The 21,146-nt window shown below is 32.2% G+C and overlaps 1 protein-coding gene and 1 long non-coding RNA gene across 3 annotated transcripts; both read right to left on the bottom strand.

Annotated features, from left to right (window-relative positions):
• Positions 1 to 8,810: 8,810 nt before the first annotated feature.
• LOC117317135 (neuropeptide-like protein 30) lies at positions 8,811 to 14,263 on the bottom strand. Of its 2 annotated transcripts, XR_004530105.1 has the most exons (4): positions 13,731 to 14,263; positions 12,092 to 12,155; positions 9,806 to 11,057; positions 8,811 to 9,153 (listed from the first exon to the last, which is right to left on the bottom strand). XR_004530105.1 is itself a non-coding variant. In XM_033871932.1 (2 exons), the coding sequence occupies exons 1-2, from the start codon at positions 13,918 to 13,920 to the stop codon at positions 12,100 to 12,102; spliced, it is 246 nt and encodes an 81-aa protein (XP_033727823.1). In that variant the 5' UTR covers positions 13,921 to 14,236; the 3' UTR covers positions 12,091 to 12,099. The 2 variants fall into 2 exon arrangements, 1 of the variants encoding a protein (XP_033727823.1); XM_033871932.1 differs by lacking the exons at positions 8,811 to 9,153; positions 9,806 to 11,057 and having other exon boundaries at positions 12,091 to 12,155; positions 13,731 to 14,236.
• A 4,507-nt stretch (positions 14,264 to 18,770) lies between these two features.
• On the bottom strand, positions 18,771 to 20,124 carry LOC117317145. Its single transcript, XR_004530110.1, has 3 exons — positions 19,751 to 20,124; positions 19,355 to 19,435; positions 18,771 to 18,847 (listed from the first exon to the last, which is right to left on the bottom strand). It is a non-coding gene; the product is annotated as an uncharacterized LOC117317145 (long non-coding RNA).
• Between the last annotated feature and the right edge of the window lie 1,022 nt (positions 20,125 to 21,146).

Below are 21,146 nucleotides of genomic sequence, written 5' to 3'. Positions count from 1 at the left end.
TATATTGTCTGACCACCCGGTTATATTCTATTACCAGACTATATTGTCTGACCACCCGGTTATATTTTATTACCAGTCTATATTGTCTGACCACTATGTTATATTTTATTACCAGACTATATTGTATGACCACTATGTTATATTGTATTACCAATCTATATTGTCAGATCACCCGGTTATATTTTATTACCAGACTATATTGTCTGACCACCCGTTTATATTTATTACCAGACTATATTGTCTGACCAACCGGTTATATTTTATTACCAGTCTATATTGTCTGACCACCCGGTTATATTCTATTACCAGACTATATTGTCTGACCACCCGGTTATATTTTATTACCAGTCTATATTGTCTGACCACTATGTTATATTTTATTACCAGACTATATTGTCTGACCACCCGGTTATATTTTATTACCAGTCTATATTGTCTGACCACCCGTTTATATTTATTACCAGACTATATTGTCTGACCACCCGGTTATATTTTATTACCAGTCTATATTGTCTGACCACCCGGTTATATTCTATTACCAGACTATATTGTCTGACCACCCGGTTATATTTTATTACCAGTCTATATTGTATGACCACTATGTTATATTGTATTACCAATCTATATTGTCTGACCACCCGGTTATATTTATTACCAGACTATATTGTCTGACCACTATGTTATATTTTATTACCAATCTATATTGTCTGACCACCCGGTTATATTTATTACCAGACTATATTGTCTGACCACTATGTTATATTTTATTACCAATCTATATTGTATGACCACTATGTTATATTGTATTACCAATCTATATTGTCAGATCACCCAGTTATATTTTATTACCAGACTATATTGTCTGACCACTCGGTTATATTTTATTACCAATCTATATTGTCTGACCACCCGGTTATATTTATTACCAGACTATATTGTCTGACCACTATGTTATATTTTATTACCAATCTATATTGTATGACCACTATGTTATATTGTATTACCAATCTATATTGTCTGACCACCCGGTTATATTTTATTACCAATCCCTATTGTCTGACCACCCGGTTATATTTTATTACCAGACTATATTGTCTGACCACTATGTTATATTTCATTACCAGACTATATTGTCTGACCACCCGGTTATATTTTATTACCAATCCCTATTGTCTGACCACCCGGTTATATTTTATTACCAGACTATATTGTCTGACCACTATGTTATATTTTATTACCAGTCTATATTGTCTGACCACCCGGTTATATTTTATTACCAGACTATATTGCCTGACCACCCGTTTATATTTTATTACCAGACTATATTGTCTGACCACTCGGTTATATTTTATTACCAATCTATATTGTCTGACCACCCGGTTATATTTATTACCAGACTATATTGTCTGACCACTATGTTATATTTTATTACCAATCTATATTGTATGACCACTATGTTATATTGTATTACCAATCTATATTGTCTGACCACCCGGTTATATTTTATTACCAATCCCTATTGTCTGACCACCCGGTTATATTTTATTACCAGACTATATTGTCTGACCACTATGTTATATTTCATTACCAGACTATATTGTCTGACCACCCGGTTATATTTTATTACCAATCCCTATTGTCTGACCACCCGGTTATATTTTATTACCAGACTATATTGTCTGACCACTATGTTATATTTTATTACCAGTCTATATTGTCTGACCACCCGGTTATATTTTATTACCAGACTATATTGCCTGACCACCCGTTTATATTTAATGACCAGTCTATATTGTCTGACCACCCGGTTATATTTTATTACCAGACTATATTGTCTGACCACCCGGTTATATTTTATTACCAGACTATATTGTCTGACCACCCGGTTATATTTTATTACCAGACTATATTTTCTGACCACAAGGTTATATTTTATTATCAGACTATATTATCTACCACCCGGTTATATTTTATTACCAATCTATATTGTCTGACCACCCGGTTATATTTTATTACCAGACTATATTGTCTGACCAATATGTTACATTTCATTACTAGACTATATTGTCTGACCACCCGGTTATATTTTATTACCAGACTATATTGTCTGACCATTCGGTTATATTCTATTACTAGTCTATATTGTCTGACCACAAGGTTATATTTTATTACCAGACTATATTGTCTGACCACTATGTTATATTTTATTACTAGTCTATATTGTCTGACCACAAGGTTATATTTTATTACCAGACTATATTGTCTGACCACTATGTTATATTTATTACCAGACTATATTGTCTGACCACTGTTATATTTTATTACCAGACTATATTGTCTGACCACTATGTTATATTTATTACCAGACTATATTGTCTGACCACTATGTTATATTTTATTACCAGTCTATATTGTTTGACCACCCGGTTATATTTTATTACCAGTCTTTATTGTCTGACCACTATGTTATATTTATTACCAGACTATATTGTCTGACCACTATGTTATATTTATTACCAGACTCTATTGTCTGACCACCCGGTTATATTTTATTACCAGTCTATATTGTCTGACGACTATGTTATATTTTATTACCAGACTATATTGTCTGACCACCCGGTTATATTTTATTACCAGTCTATATTGTCTGACCACCCGGTTATATTTTATTACCAGACTATATTGTCTGACCACTATGTTATATTTTATTACCAGACTATATTGTCTGACCACCCGGTTATATTTTATTACCAGACTATATTGTCTGACCACCCGGTTATATTTTATTACCAATCTATATTGTCTGACCACTATGTTATATTTTATTACCAGACTATATTGTCTGACCACTATGTTATATTCTATTACCAGACTATATTGTCTGACCACCCGGTTATATTTTATTACCAGACTATATTGTCTGACCACTATGTTATATTTTATTACCAATCTATATTGTCTGACCACCCGGTTATATTTTATTACCAGACTATATTATCTGACCACCCGGTTATATTTTATTACCAGTCTATATTGTCTGACCACTATGTTATATTTTATTACCAGACTATATTGTCTGACCATCCGGTTATATTTTATTACCAATCTATATTGTCTGACCACCCGGTTATATTTCATTACCAGTCTATATTGTCTGACCACCCGGTTATATTTTATTACCAGACTATATTGTCTGACCACTATGTTATATTTCATTACCAATCTATATTGTCTGACCACAAGGTTATATTTCATTACCGGACTATATTGTCTGACCACTATGTTATATTTATTACCAGTCTTTATTGTCTGATCACCCGGTTATATTTTATTACCAGACTTTATTGTCTGACCACCCGGTTATATTTTATTACTAGTCTATATTGTCTGACCACCCGGTTATATTTTATTACCAGACTATATTGTCTGACCACTATGTTATATTTTATTATATTACCAGACTATATTGTCTGACCACAAGGTTATATTTTATTACCAGACTATATTGTCTGACCACCCGTTTATATTTATTACCAGACTATATTGTCTGACCACTATGTTATATTTTATTACCAGACTATATTGTCTGACCACCCATTTATATTTATTACCAGACTATATTGTCTGACCACCCGGTTATATTCTATTAGTAGTCTATATTGTCTGACCACAAGGTTATATTTTATTACCAGACTATATTGTCTGACCACTATGTTATATTTTATTACCAGACTATATTGTCTGACCACCCGTTTATATTTATTACCAGTCTATATTGTCTGACCACTATGTTATATTTTATTACCAGACTATATTGTCTGACCACCCGTTTTTATTTATTACCAGACTATATTGTCTTTATTTTTTATCAGACTGGTTTTTTTTTACCTGTCATTTTTCCTCTTCAAAATATACAAATGTTGATATATAATTGAACTGTGCCAGCGTAATACATGGATAAATGTAGAAATGAATTGATATTTTTCAATGATGTGTGTATAAGAATGTTACTTTAAACGACTGAAGCTTGTACTCGGCTTTCCTTAGCTCCTGGGTATCCTGAAGGGTGGGCGTGTCATCCGTGTCCTACAACTTTTGTAAATACTCCTAAATAGAAGCTCTTTTGATTCTTTAAATCTTAATAAAAGAATTTCTCCAATCTATGATATCATTAACATATCTATCTCGATGATACAACACCAAACATGACGTCATAAAGTGTGTGTTAGGCTGATATACAAATTCAGAAAAAGTCATGGACACCCTAGCCTCAAAATTACCGTCTTCGACACGGTCTCTGAGTGACTTTACGTCAATCAGTTAATTAGTTCATCAGGTCAATCTAGAATATGTGTTTGTTTTGTTTAACGTCCTATTAACAGCCAGGGTCATTTAAGGACGTGCCAGGTTTTGGAGGTGGAGGAAAGCCGGAGTACCCGGAGAAAAAACCACCGGCCTACAGTCAGTACCTTCCAACTTCCCCACGTAAGTTTCGAACTCGCAACAACTTAACCACTCGGCCACCGCGGCCCCTTGAACATATGTGTATTGATATCTCAAGTAAACAATATGTGTATTAATATCTCAAGTAAACAATGTGTGTATTAATATCTCAAGTAAACAATGCGTGTATCAATATCTCAAGTAAACAATGTGTGTATTAATATCTCAAGTAAACAATGTGTGTATCAATATCTCAAGTAAACAATGTGTGTATTAATATCTCAAGTAAACAATGTGTGTATTAATATCTCAAGTAAACAATGTGTGTATTAATATCTCAAGTAAACAATGTGTGTATTAATATCTCAAGTAAACAATATGTGTATTAATATCTTAAGTAAACAATATGTGTATTAATATCTCAAGTAAACAATATGTGTATTAATATCTTAAGTAAACAATATGTGTATTAATATCTCAAGTAAACAATATGTGTATTAATATCTCAAGTAAACAATGTGTGTATTAATATCTTAAGTAAACAATATGTGTATTAATATCTTAAGTAAACAATATGTGTATTAATATCTCAAGTAAACAATGCGTGTATCAATATCTCAAGTAAACAATGTGTGTATTAATATCTCAAGTAAACAATGTGTGTATCAATATCTCAAGTAAACAATGTGTGTATTAATATCTCAAGTAAACAATGTGTGTATTAATATCTCAAGTAAACAATGTGTGTATTAATATCTCAAGTAAACAATGTGTGTATTAATATCTCAAGTAAACAATATGTGTATTAATATCTTAAGTAAACAATATGTGTATTAATATCTCAAGTAAACAATATGTGTATTAATATCTCAAGTAAACAATGTGTGTATTAATATCTTAAGTAAACAATATGTGTATTAATATCTTAAGTAAACAATATGTGTATTAATATCTCAAGTAAACAATATGTGTATTAATATCTCAAGTAAACAATGTGTGTATTAATATCTTAAGTAAACAATATGTGTATTAATCTCAAGTAAACAATATGTGTATTAATATCCTAGGTAAACAATGTGTGTATTAATATCCTAGGTAAACAATGTGTGTATTAATATCTCAAGTAAACAATATGTGTATTAATATCTTAAGTAAACAATGTGTGTATTAATATCTTAAGTAAACAATGTGTGTATTAATATCTTAAGTAAACAATGTGTGTATTAATATCTTAGGTAAACAATATGTGTATTAATATCTTAAGTAAACAATATGTGTATTAATATCTCAAGTAAACAATATGTGTATTAATATCTTAGGTAAACAATATGTGTATTAATATCTCAAGTAAACAATATGTGTATTGATATCTTAAGTAAACAATATGTGTATTAATATCTCAAGTAAACAATATGTGTATTGATATCTTAAGTAAACAATGTGTGTATTAATATCTTAGGTAAACAATATGTGTATTAATATCTCAAGTAAACAATATGTGTATTAATATCTCAAGTAAACAATATGTGTATTGATATCTTAAGTAAACAATGTGTGTATTAATATCTTAAGTAAACAATGTGTGTATTAATATCTTAGGTAAACAATATGTGTATTAATATCTCAAGTAAACAATATGTGTATTGATATCTTAAGTAAACAATGTGTGTATTAATATCTTAGGTAAACAATATGTGTATTAATATCTCAAGTAAACAATATGTGTATTGATATCTTAAGTAAACAATGTGTGTATTAATATCTTAGATAAATAATATGACGCGCTTCTTTGAATTCAGAATTATCAGTAAAAATAACTTCATCAAAAAGCTGAGTAGATCTAAGTGTTCATTCATAAATATCAGATTGTTATTAATATGAATTAACTTCTTTTGCACAATATTCAGCTATTTCCTATCGAAAAAAATACTGTAAATGAAGTCGTTGCAATATATCTTACGAAAAAAAGAAGCAGAGACAAAAACGTATTAGATGATTGGAACCTGGGAAGTTCTCACTTTCTATGTTTCATTAGTTTCTCTTGTCTCTCACTTTATTTACGTGTGTATAGAATGGAATGAAAGATGGTTTATGTTATTTACTGCCTAACGACTCTCTCAGGTGAGATCTTGCTGACCTCTGTCCAGTCACACCGAGTTTGGCCGCTGGTCAGGGAACCGCGTGATCCAAGAACGGATGACAGTAATCAATGATAAACCGGAAACTGAACGAACCGGAAACGTCAATTTACTTATCGATGGATTAGTTTACACTCGGGGTACTAGGAACACTAGAAAATCTACGGAAAGGGATACTGGTCAACATACTGATCAATTCTGTCAACATACTGGTCAATACTGGTCAACATACTGGCCAATACTGGTCAATACTGGTCAATTCTTGTCAACATACTGGTCAATACTGGTCAACATACGGGAATACTGGTCAATACTGGTCAACACTGGTCAACATACTGGTCAAAATATTGGTCAACATACTAGTCAATAACGGTCAATATACGGGTCAATACTGGTCAAAACTGGTCAACATACTGGTCAATACTGGTCAACATACTGGTCAATACTGGTCAACAAACTGGTCAATACTGGTCAACATACTAGTCAACATACTGGTCAACATACTGGTCAACATAATGGTCAATACTGGTCAATACTGGTCAACATACTGGTCAATACTGATAAACATAGTCGTCAACATACTGATAAATACTGGTCAACATATTGGTCAACATATTGGTGAACATACTGGTCAACATACTGGTCAACATACTGGCCAATACTGGTCAATATCATATTTATCTTACAATGCATGCAAGTTGTTTTTTCAATGTTTTTCTGGTTTATTGGGGGATTTTTTCTCGAAACTTATCAATGCAAATAATTTGATACATCAGGTGTTTCCATTTAATATAACCGTTACGGTGGAAAAAAATAACAGAGACTACGGATGGGTCGAAATTGTGAATTTAGTTGTCATGTAAGCCAATAGTACGCCTTTATCTTATACCGACTTAGGAAGTAACTTCTATTGTGAATCACTCATAATTAGAAAACACCATTAGTTAAGATATAACCATATCTAGATGTGCATTCACTTTAATTAATGTTGGAAATTTCGCTTTCTTTTGTAATTTGGTCAACACACACCATTTTCTAGTATACGATGATTGAAAAGCACTGTTTTCCATACATTTTATGTTCATATATAGCGGGAATAGCGATGTTTTCAATCCTCCAAAAGAAACAAACTACACAATTTATAAACAGGATAATTGTATATATTTGTATATCTTGTATATAATTATAAGTTTATGAGAACAAAATCATCGTCAATGTCAATGTGATTGTCACACTAGATTTGGTATAGAAGCACATACCTCATGCAATCCGTAAATTAATTCCGTTCCAGTTCTTAGCATACAGTTTTACGAGCGAATATTTTTTCTATTTGCTGTTTCGTTATTATATTATTTACATTTTAAGTCAGATATATGTTTTCATAGTTAGTTGTAGGAATGTAAATATAATTTTTTTTTTATATTTAAGTTAAGCGTTTAATGCTACAAGTATTTTGTCAATATGTGTTAAGTTACTTTTAAATATAAACAATATGTAGTTTTATTTGACAATATTTGTATTATAATTATCACTGTAAATTAAAGATAAGTAAGGTAGATTCATAATTACAACTTAAAAATTGAGACATTCATATCAAGATGGGTACTTGTAAGTATCTAATTCTAAATCTTAATCAGGCAGAATTAAGTAAAAAATAATAATGAGATATAATATAAACGTGATGACCCTATGTTTTACAGTATATGAGGATTGGATTATCAATATTATCTATATATTATAAGTTTACTGTATTGGAGGATTGAATTATCAACAGGTAGATATTATATGTTTATTGTATTAGAGGATTGAATTATCTACAGGTAAATGTTAAATGTTTACTGTGTTGGAGGATTGAATTTTCAACAGGTAAATATTATATGTTTACTGTATTAGAGGATTGACTTATCTACAGGTAAATATTATATGTATACGTTAGTTGTGAGTCTTTTTTCATCTCTAAATGCAACAGCAAATATGATTTTGAAGAGTTAAGTTTATTTCTTATGTTATATGCTGATGATTTAGTCCTGTTTTCGGAATCTGTCGAATGTCTACAGAACCTACTAGATAGCCTGGACGATTATTGCTCACAATGGAAATTAACTGTGAATAGTGAAAAAACTAAAGTTGTGGTTTTCCGTAAAGGCGGTAAAATTCGAAATAATGAATCGTGGACTTCCCACGGGAAAAAAACTTGATAGTGTTGACGAATTTTCTTACCTTCGTGTAAACCTTAGATACAACAAAAAATTCACGAATTTACAAAAAAAAAATGGCGGACCAAGGACGTAAAGCCACGTTTGCTTTATTTTCTAAATGTTCAAATATGAGTTTAAATTGTAAAACCATGTTAAGTTTGTTTGATACTTATGTAAGTAGTATTCTGTTTTATGCATGTGAAGTGTGGGGCTCGACCAAAGGACCAGATATTGAAAATGTACATGTTCTTTTTTGTAAGAAATTACTTAAGGTTAAAAAATCAGCAAATAATGTAACAGTTTACTGGGAACTTGGTCGTTTTCCCTTAGAATATACACGTAGATATAGAATTATTAAATATTGGTTCAAACTACTCGGGTAGCAGTGTACAGTAAAAATGCCCAATTTTGAAAAATATGACACGTCTTAGATATGTAAACATTGCCAGTTAACCCTACATGTAAACTCTAATAAAGTATATATATTTGTAATATGTACAACATTTGCAATTTTAATACAGCTCTGAAGGATAAGTTAACTGATATTTTCTGTGATTTTTAGAGCTGTGAATACCATGGTAACAGCTTAAAAAATGCTCAAAAATTGCAAAATATTATGATATTTGACCCAAAATGACACAATTCTCTACTCAATTTTTTTTCTGAAACCTATTTAAAATTAAATATCTCTATCCCAAAGACAGAATTAATCTTGTTTTGACATATGTTGTAAATTAAGTTTTTCCGCTATCTCACCTTTACTGTGGGCATCCATTTTTCGCTGAAGGCAAAACTAAATTTCCTGTGTAAACACACTTGCGGAAAATCCGGAAATTTAAAATCCGGAACCAATTAATTAATTTTTGTTTTAACAAATGTTAAGCCTGTATGTACTACTTCATACTGAATATACCAATTATAGTGTACATTTATTTTTTTTCATTTTTTATACATATCATAATACAGGAGTTATTTGCTTAACAAAAAAATTGCCCATGGCCAGGCTGTCCTACTGTAGTGTGCTACCTCGACACAAAAAACTGTATTTTGAATACTGCATATGATTTTTTATTAAGTAAAAACACTGGTTTATGTTTTAATTGGGTACACGGTGTAAAGGAGTTATTATGCTTTTTAGGTTTCGGCGAAATATGGTTCTGTCAATCACCAAATAACTCTGAAACTATTTTACCTTGTATACGACAAAGAATTTTTGACCAAGCCCAACAGTATTTGAGAGATGCATTAGAAAAGTCCTCGAAATGTGTTTTATATAAACATATTGTGGATAATTTTTTCTATTCAGTTTTATTTAAGTAAGTATATACCTATGAAATTCAGAATATGTTTATCAAAACTACGCATGTCTGCGCATTCCTTAGCAATCGAAACTGGCCGCTTTAACAATATTGATCGAAATTGGAGACACTGTTTAATTTGTAAATCAACGACTGAGATAGAAGATGAATACCATTTTGTATTAATATGTAATAAGTATACCAATTAAAGAAGACGCCTCATTAAGAAATACTATTGGCAAAAGCCTTCAATGTTCAAATTAATACAGTTATTAAGTGTACAAAATATCAAAGAATTAAGTCGCTTAGGCAAATTTATATTTGAAGCAAACAAAATCCGATCTTTATATCTTTAATCCGTACTCCACTTTGTATTTGTACTGTAGCATTGCTGTTCTATGCCATTATCATGTATTGTTTTGTTTATAATATGTACTTACGGGCCGTATGGCCTACAGTCAATAAAGAAATTGAAATTGAGATGTCAACGTTTCTTGTGTACAGGTATTGCACTATCCATCTATCTGTCGATATTTCCGGATGACAGGAATTTTGTCCATCCATCTACCTTTCTACATTTCCGGATGACAGGAATTTTGTCCATCCATCTACCTTTCTACATTTCCGGATGACAGGAATTTTGTCCATCCATCTACCTTTCTACATTTCCGGATTACAGGAATTCCGGCTATCAGTCTACTTGACCGCATTTTGAGGTTGCATCAATTTTCCTGTGTGAAGCTCTGTGTATATATTTCTCGATGACCTTCTCCGCCCTCCTGAAGAGATTTTCGGATAAGAGGATTCGTCTTTATCTGTCTACCTGTCGAATTTTTCAGATTTATAGGAAAGTTGCTGGCGATGATGTTGACGGTTTGATAAAGAACATGAAGCAAACTTAGATATAACAGTTTTTTAATAACATTGAAATTCAAAACAAATTCATGGTCCTATCCACCTACATGGTTCTTCTGTCGTTCCTACAAAAAGAAGGGAATTAATCATTAAAATTTCATGAAAGCATTAAAAGTACATGTTATGTACAAACCAGAATTTAGATATACACCAAGGGAAAATGACCACCAATTAGATCTTATTGAAACGTATAAGCATTAACGTTGTTTGTAAAGTATGATTTAAAATTGACGGTTGAGACCATTTTTTATCCAATTCGTCAATGCTTTCTCTAATATCTGACCATGTGATGGATTCTTATATCTTCATCACACACCTTCATAAAAAATATATATCTTGGTAACTACACACTAGGAACAATGATTTACTTTACCATAATTATATATGTTATACATTTTTGTTTTGTAATTTTGTATTATTTTTAAAGTTTATAACAATGCAAATATGTCATACATTAACAATATAACTCTCACACATTTTCATTCATTCATAATTAATTTCAGAATTGATTGTGATTGTGTCAGATTGACCTACTGTTAATTAAGTCTCAATTACCTATATGAGCATTGTTTAGAAGTGATAGAAACAGAAAAGAAGGTCCTTGAGGTTTTAGATTAGAAAGTGAAACGGGAAAGAGAGACAAAGATTAGTGATGGTGGGGGGGGGGGGGGGGGGGGGGGGGGGGATGAGATTAGGAAATAAGGATTCTAACGTTGTGCCAAAAAGTTCAAGGGAGTTAACCATGTATGTATTTATAAATGTAATTTTTCAAAATATTTTAAAGTTATGTTGTTTTATTTTGGCAAAAACTGATGATAGGGTTTAAGAATTATTAAATATATTTTCCCATTTTTTCCATTCAATATTAAATTTTGATAAAAATAATTCACCTTTATTAACCGCAATATATTTCTGAGTATATTATGTAACTTTGATAACCTTCCTGAGAGCAGCTATTGACAATGCTATTTGATATATGTTATACATACACAGTGAGTTAAATTACCATAATTATATACATTTGTATGTTATACATACATATATTTACAAGATATCTTGTTTCTGTGTAGTTTAAGTTACGTAAACATGCCGTCATTACCTGAAAGTCTATCCAGTTATTAGAGTAGAAAGGTTGAGGGCAAATATTGCTACAAGGAATGCCACTGTAAAAAGGAAACAAAACATGTTGTTACTCTACATACAACCGAATCTCTACATCTGTTACAATGATCACATCATTATCACTACCCCGATCTCTGATACAAATATACACCAAAACATCAGGACCCCGATCTACACCAAAACATCAGGACCCCGATCTACACCAAAACATCAGGACCCCGATCTCTGATACAAATATACACCAAAACATCAGGACCCCGATCTCTGATACAAATATACACCAAAACATCAGGACCCCGATCTACACCAAAACATCAGTACCCCGATCTCTGATACAAATATACACCAAAACATCAGGACCCCGATCTACACCAAAACATCGGGACCCCGATCTCTGATACAAATATACACCAAAACATCAGGACCCCGATCTCTGATACAAATATACACCACAACATCACTACCCCGATCTCTGGTACAAATATACACCAAAACATCAGGACCCCGATCTCTGGTACAAATATACACCACAACATCACTACCCCGGTCTCTGGTACAAATATACACCAAAACATCACTACCCCGGTCTCTGGTACAAATATACACCAAAACATCACTACCCCGGTCTCTGGTACAAATATACACCAAAACATCACTACCCCGGTCTCTGGTACAAATATACACCAAAACATCAGGACCCCGATCTCTGGTACAAATATACACCAAAACATCAGGACTCCGATCTCTGATACAAATATACACCAAAACATCAGGAACCCGATCTCTGGTACAAATATACACCAAAACATCAGGACCCCGATCTCTGGTACAAATATACACCAAAACATCACTACCCCGATCTCTGATACAAATATACACCAAAACATCACTACCCCGATCTACACCAAAACATCAGGACCCCGATCTCTGGTACAAATATACACCAAAACATCAGGACCCCGATCTCTGGTACAAATATACACCAAAACATCAGGACCCCGATCTACACCAAAACATCACTACCCCGATCTACACCAAAACATCAGTACCCCGATCTCTGGTACAAATATACAACAAAACATCACTACCCCGATCTCCGGTACAAATATACACCAAAACATCACTACCCCGATCTACACCAAAACATCAGGACCCCGATCTCTGGTACAAATATACACCAAAACATCACTACCCCGATCTCTGATACAAATATACACCAAAACATCACTACCCCGATCTACACCAAAACATCAGGACCCCGATCTCTGATACAAATATACACCAAAACATCACTACCCCGATCTACACCAAAACATCAGGACCCCGATCTACACCAAAACATCGGGACCCCGATCTCTGATACAAATATACACCAAAACATCAGGACTCCGATCTCTGATACAAATATACACCAAAACATCACTACCCCGATCTCTGATACAAATATACACCAAAACATCAGTTTTTCGATTTTTGATACAAATACATGTTTATACCGTCATTCTATATCAATGTTAAATTCAAAACTGACATTTTTTGTAAGACATACCCTGATTTGTTTCTAAAAAAGATGTCAATAATTTATATTGATATATCCAGTGGATTGTTCTACTTACGTCCATAAGCTAAAATCCTACTGTCGCTGTTTCTGTAACCAAGGCCATACCCGTATCCCGAACCGTATCCTCCACCGTAAGAGTCATACGGGGGATAGCTCTGTCCGTATCCCTGGTAACCACCATAGCTTTGGACGCCGATAAACACCAGACAACTGGAGCATAAAACGAGAAAAAGAAGCTGATTCATTTTGAAGATTTCTTGATCTGAATTAAACCGGAATTTTACGAAATCGGCGATTAAAGTTCCAAGAAGGTCACTAATTAAGGTCAAGAATAATTGGCAGTGTTCCAGGCGATCACGCGTGATGTATGTTCAGCGTGACGGTATTTGAACTCTGACCTTTTTCGGTGATCTGCCACGCGTCTTCCGGTTGAGTAGATCACATATTGTCATCTGGCAATACACCATCAATGTACGAAATAAACCGATATGAAAAAAGTGCATGTATAGCAAACAAAGATGTAAAATTAAACCATGTATAGCAAACAAAAATGTAAATAAAACCATGTATAGCAAACAAATATGCAAAATAAAACCATGTATAGCAAACAAAAATGTAAATAAAACCATGTATAGCAAACAAAAATGTAAATAAAACCATGTATAGCAAACAAAAATGTAAAATAAAACCATGTATAGCAAACAGATATGTAAATAAAACCATGTATAGCAAACAGATATGTAAATAAAACCATGTATAGCAAACAAATATGCAAAATAAAACCATGTATAGCAAACAGATATGTAAATAAAACCATGTATAGCAAACAAAAATGTAAATAAAACCATGTATAGCAAACAAAAATGTAAAATGAAACACTGTATAGCAAATAAATATGTAAATAAAACCCTGTATAGCAAACAAAGATGTAAACTAAAACCATGTATAGAAAACAAAAATGTAAAATAAAACAGTGTATAGCAAACAAAAATGTAAAATAAAACCATGATAGCAAATAAATATGTAAATAAAACCCTGTATAGCAAACAAATATGTAAAATAAAACCATGTATAGCAAACAAAAATGTAAAATAAAACCCTGTATAGCAAACAAAAATGTAAAATAAAACCCCGTATAGCAAATAAATATGTAAATAAAACCCTGTATAGCAAACAAAAATGTAAAATGAAACACTGTATAGCAAATAAATATGTAAATAAAACCCTGTATAGCAAACAAAGATGTAAACTAAAACCATGTATAGAAAACAAAAATGTAAAATAAAACACTGTATAGCAAACTAAAAATTTAAAAATAAAACCATGTATCAGCAAAATCATATGTAAATAAAACCCTGTATAGCAACAAATATGTAAAATAACACATGTATAGCAAACAAAAATTAAAAAAAAAAAAAACGTATAGCAAACAAAATGTAAAATCAAAACCCCGTTTATAGCAAATAAATACGTAAATAAAACCATGTATAGCCAACAAAAATGTAAAATAAAACCATGTTTAGCAGAACAAAAAATGTAAAATAAACCAGTATAGCAAACAAAAATGTTAAAATAAAACACCTGATAGCACCCAGATATGTAAATAAAACCGTTGTATAGCAAAAAAAATATTGTAAAATAAAAACCATGTTATAGCAAACAAAAAATGTAAAATACAAAACCAACTGTATAGCAAACAAAAATGTAAATAAAACCATTTATAGCAAACAAAAATGTAAATAAAACCATTGATAGCAAACAAAATATGTAAAATCAAACCCACTGTATAGCCCAAACAAAATATGTAAAATAAAAAACATGTATGAGAAAACAAGATTGTAAAATTAAAACCATGTATAGCAAACAAATATGTAAAATAAAACCATGTATAGCAAACAAATATGTAAATAAAACCGTGTATAGCAAACAAAGATGTAAAATAAAACCCTGTATAGCAAACAAAAATGTAAAATAAAACCCTGTATAGCAAACAAAGATGTAAAATAAAACCATGTATAGCAAACAAAAATGTAAAATAAAACCATGTATAGCAAACAAATATGTAAATAAAACCCTGTATAGCAAATAAAGAGCTTGTATCGTTAATTTGAGAATTTGCAAAAAGTAAAGAAAATTAAAAACAAAATCAACATATTAAGATATTCATACCGTTAAACCCCAGTTCAACCCCAGTATCTACATTAATCACCCGCCTGATATTGACAGTTTATCATCTGATTCATCGAAACACTTTTTCATTGTGACTGGATGTGCAGTCAAACCGGTCAATGAATGACACATTTCCAACATTTATTTTACCAAATTGAACTTGTGTATTAGCCACTCGAAATAGGAATTTGCAATAATTGTGATCTGGTGGTCAAGCTTGTTTTTAATTTCTTACTTTTTCAAAATGTACATTGATCAATTATCCATGTCGCATGCTCTTATACTGTTATAGTACCAATATAAATATCAAATAGCCATGTTACGTGCATGACCGATTTAGAAAAATCCTACTGCATATCAATGAATTTAACCATACCAATAAAGAACTCTATATTTTCATAGTTTAATTAACATAATGATATTGGTTGATCATTAACGTAACCAGCAGAGACAGCTAACAATTACGCTGTGTGATAAACTTTACGGTTTCAATTATTCCTAATGGCTTATTTTCCCATTTCTGGATAGCAACATTTCTGCTTCCCCTGCCTTCAATATTTAGACATTTCAGTTGATTCAATATTCAAGGACTCATTATCACGATATTCGTGACAGATGCCGACTGGCGATAGCAACAATTAACAACACAATGTTTCGAGAACTGAAGGTTGATTGAGATAATATGTAGTTTAATTATTTGGGAATATTTTACAATGTATTTCCTTATTCGATATGAAGTCAGACGTGTTGGACGCTTATTGATACTCCTGGTGGTTCTGTTGTCATCACTCTAGTTCCCATTTTAGATTGTGATCGACCGCGATAAAATCAGCATTTGCATGGCAAGTGGCGTCGATGAAGCAGAAGACGTTCACTCCTGAGGAACGCCTGGTCTTATACACATGTTGCCCTCGTTTTGTCGGATTTGAGTTCGAATTACGTTTCGGTTTTGATGTTGGTATCCATTGTTGCTGTTCGTAGATATGTTACTTAACATAGTGTGAGAAAATATGGAACCCTCTAATTTGGTCCCATGTAAAAATGTCTTATTTTAACCCAAATGGTAAGTTTCCCATAACAAAAGGTCAAGTAACATCATCAAACATTATGCATTTATGACGTGACAAGTGACGTCATCACAACAATACTTGCATCTCTCCCTTTATCAGCTTAGTAAACTCTGACTGCGAATAAATTAGCATAGGTAGTGTGAAAAAAAATGCTCAGCGGATTAATAGGCGCGGGAATCGGTAATATAATTATGACATCGTCTATTTGTGAACTTAACGGAACGTCAACTTGACGGTGCCATTTTGAAAGGACTGTTCAACGCAATTTTAGTGTGTTCTTCTGTTACCCGATGATCTCTGCCTAAAAAAGCTAACGTCAAGTGAGTACTTTGCCAAAACCTAAACTGAATACTGCGGAAATGGGTGCATATTTAACTTCTCCGCGAAGTAAGCTAACAACAAATGGCTGAAGTGTACAGTTCTTAGAAAACATTTGACCATGTCACTACTAAATCAATGTCAATGCACGCTTGACAATCATAGTTAATCTGAGACGGAAATTGTGGATTGTGACTATATCAATGAATTAAAAAAGTAAAATGTATTTAACAAAAAAATTGAGTTGTTTCTTTTAATTTTGTTAACAATACGGGTGTCTTAACGTAGAATCACTGGAGGTATATTATCTTAGCAACCACAGCTGCCGTAATTACCAACGTCGTAAAACACCCGGAATTTTAATCTTCGTCCTGTACTTAAACGATTTGTTTGATATAAATATAAGAATTGTACCTCATTTTGTCTGCGTATACAGAATTATGTCCGCAGTTGGCAATGAACATAATTATATAACCTTTGGAGCGCTTACGCGCTAACCATAGAAAAAGTTAGTGAGGCACTATCTTTAATTATGTATTGATGACGTGACAAGTGATGTCATCACAATATTTTGTATTGATGACGTGATAAGTGATGTCATAACAACATTTTGCATTTATGACGTGACAAGTGACGTCATCACAACATTTTGTATTTATGACGTGATAAGTGATGTCATCACAACATTTTGTATTTATGACGTGTAAGTGATGTCATCACAACATTTTGTATTTATGACGTGACAAGTGATGTCATCACAATATTTTGTATTGATGACGTGATAAGTGATGTCATAACAACATTTTGCATTTATGACGTGACAAGTGACGTCATCACAACATTTTGTATTTATGACGTGATAAGTGATGTCATCACAACATTTTGTATTTATGACGTGATAAGTGATGTCATCACAACATTTTGTATTTATGACGTGATAAGTGATGTCATCACAACATTTTGTATTTATGACGTGATAAGTGATGTCATAACAACATTTTGTATTTATGACGGGATAAGTGATGTCATCACAACATTTTGTATTTATGACGTGATAAGTGATGTCATCACAACATTTTGTATTTATGACGTGATAAGTGATGTCATCACAACATTTTGTATTTATGACGGGATAAGTGATGTCATTACAGCATTATACATGTATGACGTGCTATGAACGTGAGGACACATTGTTTTAATTTTTGACACGAAAAACAATTCTTCTTCCTGCCGGGAAGCTCTCCGATACCCTAAGTGTATGACACTCGAATGTTTCGTATGAACTGTTGTTGGTCGTTGTAATATGTGATATCCTAAGTGTATGACACTCGAATGTTTTGTATGAACTGTTGTTTGTCATTGTTATATGTGATATCCTAAGTGAACTGTTGTTTGTCGTTGTTATATGTGATACCCTAAGTGTATGACACTCGAATGTTTTGTATGGACTGTTGTTGGTCGTTGTAATATGTGATATCCTAAGTGAACTGTTGTTGGTCGTTGTTATATGTGATATCAATGAAAACAGGAGGTACGTGTATGGACATTGATTTATTAATAATTAAAACGGACACAGTACAATCCACCATTCTTCGACAGATTTTCTCTTCAGCTCCTGAAAATATACATAATCCTTAAATCATAACCGATTATTAATCTCATCAAGTAGTCCCCAAAGTACTATATCTCATAACGCATTCTTATTGTAAACAATAACATTATGTATATAAAAAGTAAACAATAACATGGTGTATATAAATCAATCAGTGGATATTTCTTCTCAAAAAATGATAAATATTAACAAAAAAATTCACAAAATTTGACTACATAATTATTTTATTTAATTAACATTTATACGTATTAAAAAGTGATTAAGCTACAAGGGGAATTGTCTCATCATTAATCGAGGCCTCTGTTCCTGTACTTAAGGAAATTTTTTAACCTAAAATTGTTCAAACGAAAGAAATATTTGATTGAAGAAGAAATTCTTAGCTAAGAAACTTTTCTTAAATTCTGTAAGGCTTTATATGGAGAATTTCAAGTTAAGGAGTATTCATATGTTAAGGAATAATTGATGAGTGTGGACCAAGTTTCAAAACATAAACTTGTCTGTGTGGATTACCTGCATAAAGAAATGCTATGTCTTATCAACCTGATCTCAACCCGGAAGCGTTCAGGGCCCACAGGGCCAGCAGGAATACAACTGTAAATGGAGATGATAAACACCTTGAGAACAATGTCACTTTGGTTACCAAATTTATCAGGAATGAAGTTGATTGCCTACACTGTCCTTTCTAAAATGTGTATTACGTCATTAAATGTCGTGTTATATATACGTGTATAGAATTCGTGACGTTTTCACCAGCGATTAAAAGACGCCATACATTAAACTCCTCGAATCATATACCGTTTGGCATCTATAAGTTAAACTTAAGTTTTAAACACGTTTCTCATTAACAGCTTTTGTTTCAAAAATATGTTTGTTAATTGTCTTTAATGATGGATAATGTATACTTACGGCCGTATGCCAAAGGATTGATATTATTTTGACTGTATCCATATCCGTAACCAAGGCCATACCCGTAACCCGAACCGTATCCTCCACTGTAATAGTCATACGGGGGATAGCTCTGTCCGTATCCCTGGTAACCACCATAGCTTTGGACACCGATAAACACCAGCAAACTGGAGCATAAAACGAGAAAAAGAATCTGATTCATTTTGAAGATTTCTTGATCTGATTAAAATCGGAATTTTGCTTTTATCAAAGCGAAAATTAAAATCCTCGAAGGTCAAGAATTTGGGTCAAGAAATGTTGGCAGTGCTCCAGAAAACTGGACTTGATATGTGGCCAGTGTGATAGTTAACACACCGTGACCGGATGAGGTGATCAGTCATCTGATCGGTGATGTCCGGGTACTTCCGGTCAACTACTATCACTGTCATGTTATAAATGACAAACTTGATACACATTTATCACGATACACCCCTGTAATTGACAAGTAGATATCTTATGATTATGGTGATTAGTTTCCATTCTAACGCTAGAGTACCGCAATTATCAAAGAAATTTACATAACAAATGCAATATTATTATCATGTTTACAAACTCTATTTATTTATTTATCTATTTATTATTTTATAATGTTTCATCGCCATATAGAAAATCAGAGTACCCACTGTGTCACAATACCTTTTCACGTGCAGTCGGTGAATTGGTAGAATAGCACATACAATATATGTTGGTACATTAGCAGTGAACATACTTTTTTTAAATAAACAACAGGACACATATTTATCGGTTAAATAGCAGAACACGTATTTATCGGTTAAATAGCAGTACACATCTATATTCGAAAATAGAAAACATATCTACAGGTAAAAAAGCAGAACACATATTTATCGGTAAAATAGCAGAACACATATCTATTGGTTAAATAGCAGAACTCATATCTATTGGTTAAATAGCAGAACACATATCTATTGGTTAAATAGCAGAACTCATATATTGGTAAAAAAGCAGAACACATATTTATCGGTAAAATAGCAGAACACATATCTATTGGTTAAATAGCAGAACACATATATTGGTAAAAAAGCAGAACACATATCTATTGGTTAAATAGCAGAACACATATATTGGTAAAAAAGCAGAACACATATTTATCGGTAAAATAGCAGAACACATATTTATTGGTTCAATAGCAGAACACATATCTATTGGTAAAATAGAAGAATACAATTATGTTGGTAAAATAGCAGAATACAACATTTCTGTTGGTAAAATAGCAGAGCATGTATATTGGTTAAATAGCAGAACACATATATTGGTAAAATAGCAGAACACACATCTATTGGTAAAAAGCAGAATACATATTTATCGGTAAACTAGCAGAACACATATTTATTGGTAA

The sequence above is a fragment of the Pecten maximus genome, chromosome 18, assembly GCF_902652985.1.
Source record: "Pecten maximus chromosome 18, xPecMax1.1, whole genome shotgun sequence".
Lineage (NCBI taxonomy): Eukaryota > Metazoa > Mollusca > Bivalvia > Pectinida > Pectinidae > Pecten > Pecten maximus.
Note: the sequence above shows the minus strand (reverse complement) of the source record. Positions and strands in the feature narration are given on the sequence as shown.

Excerpts from the sequence above, each read along its gene's own strand:
- LOC117317135 (XM_033871932.1), bottom strand. The coding sequence starts at position 13,920 with ATGAATCAGCTTCTTTTTCTCGTTTTATGCTCCAGTTGTCTGGTGTTT. Across the intron at positions 12,156-13,730 it reads TAGGATTTTAGCTTATGGAC|TGGCATTCCTTGTAGCAATA; the intron begins GTAAGTAGAACA and ends TCCTTTTTACAG.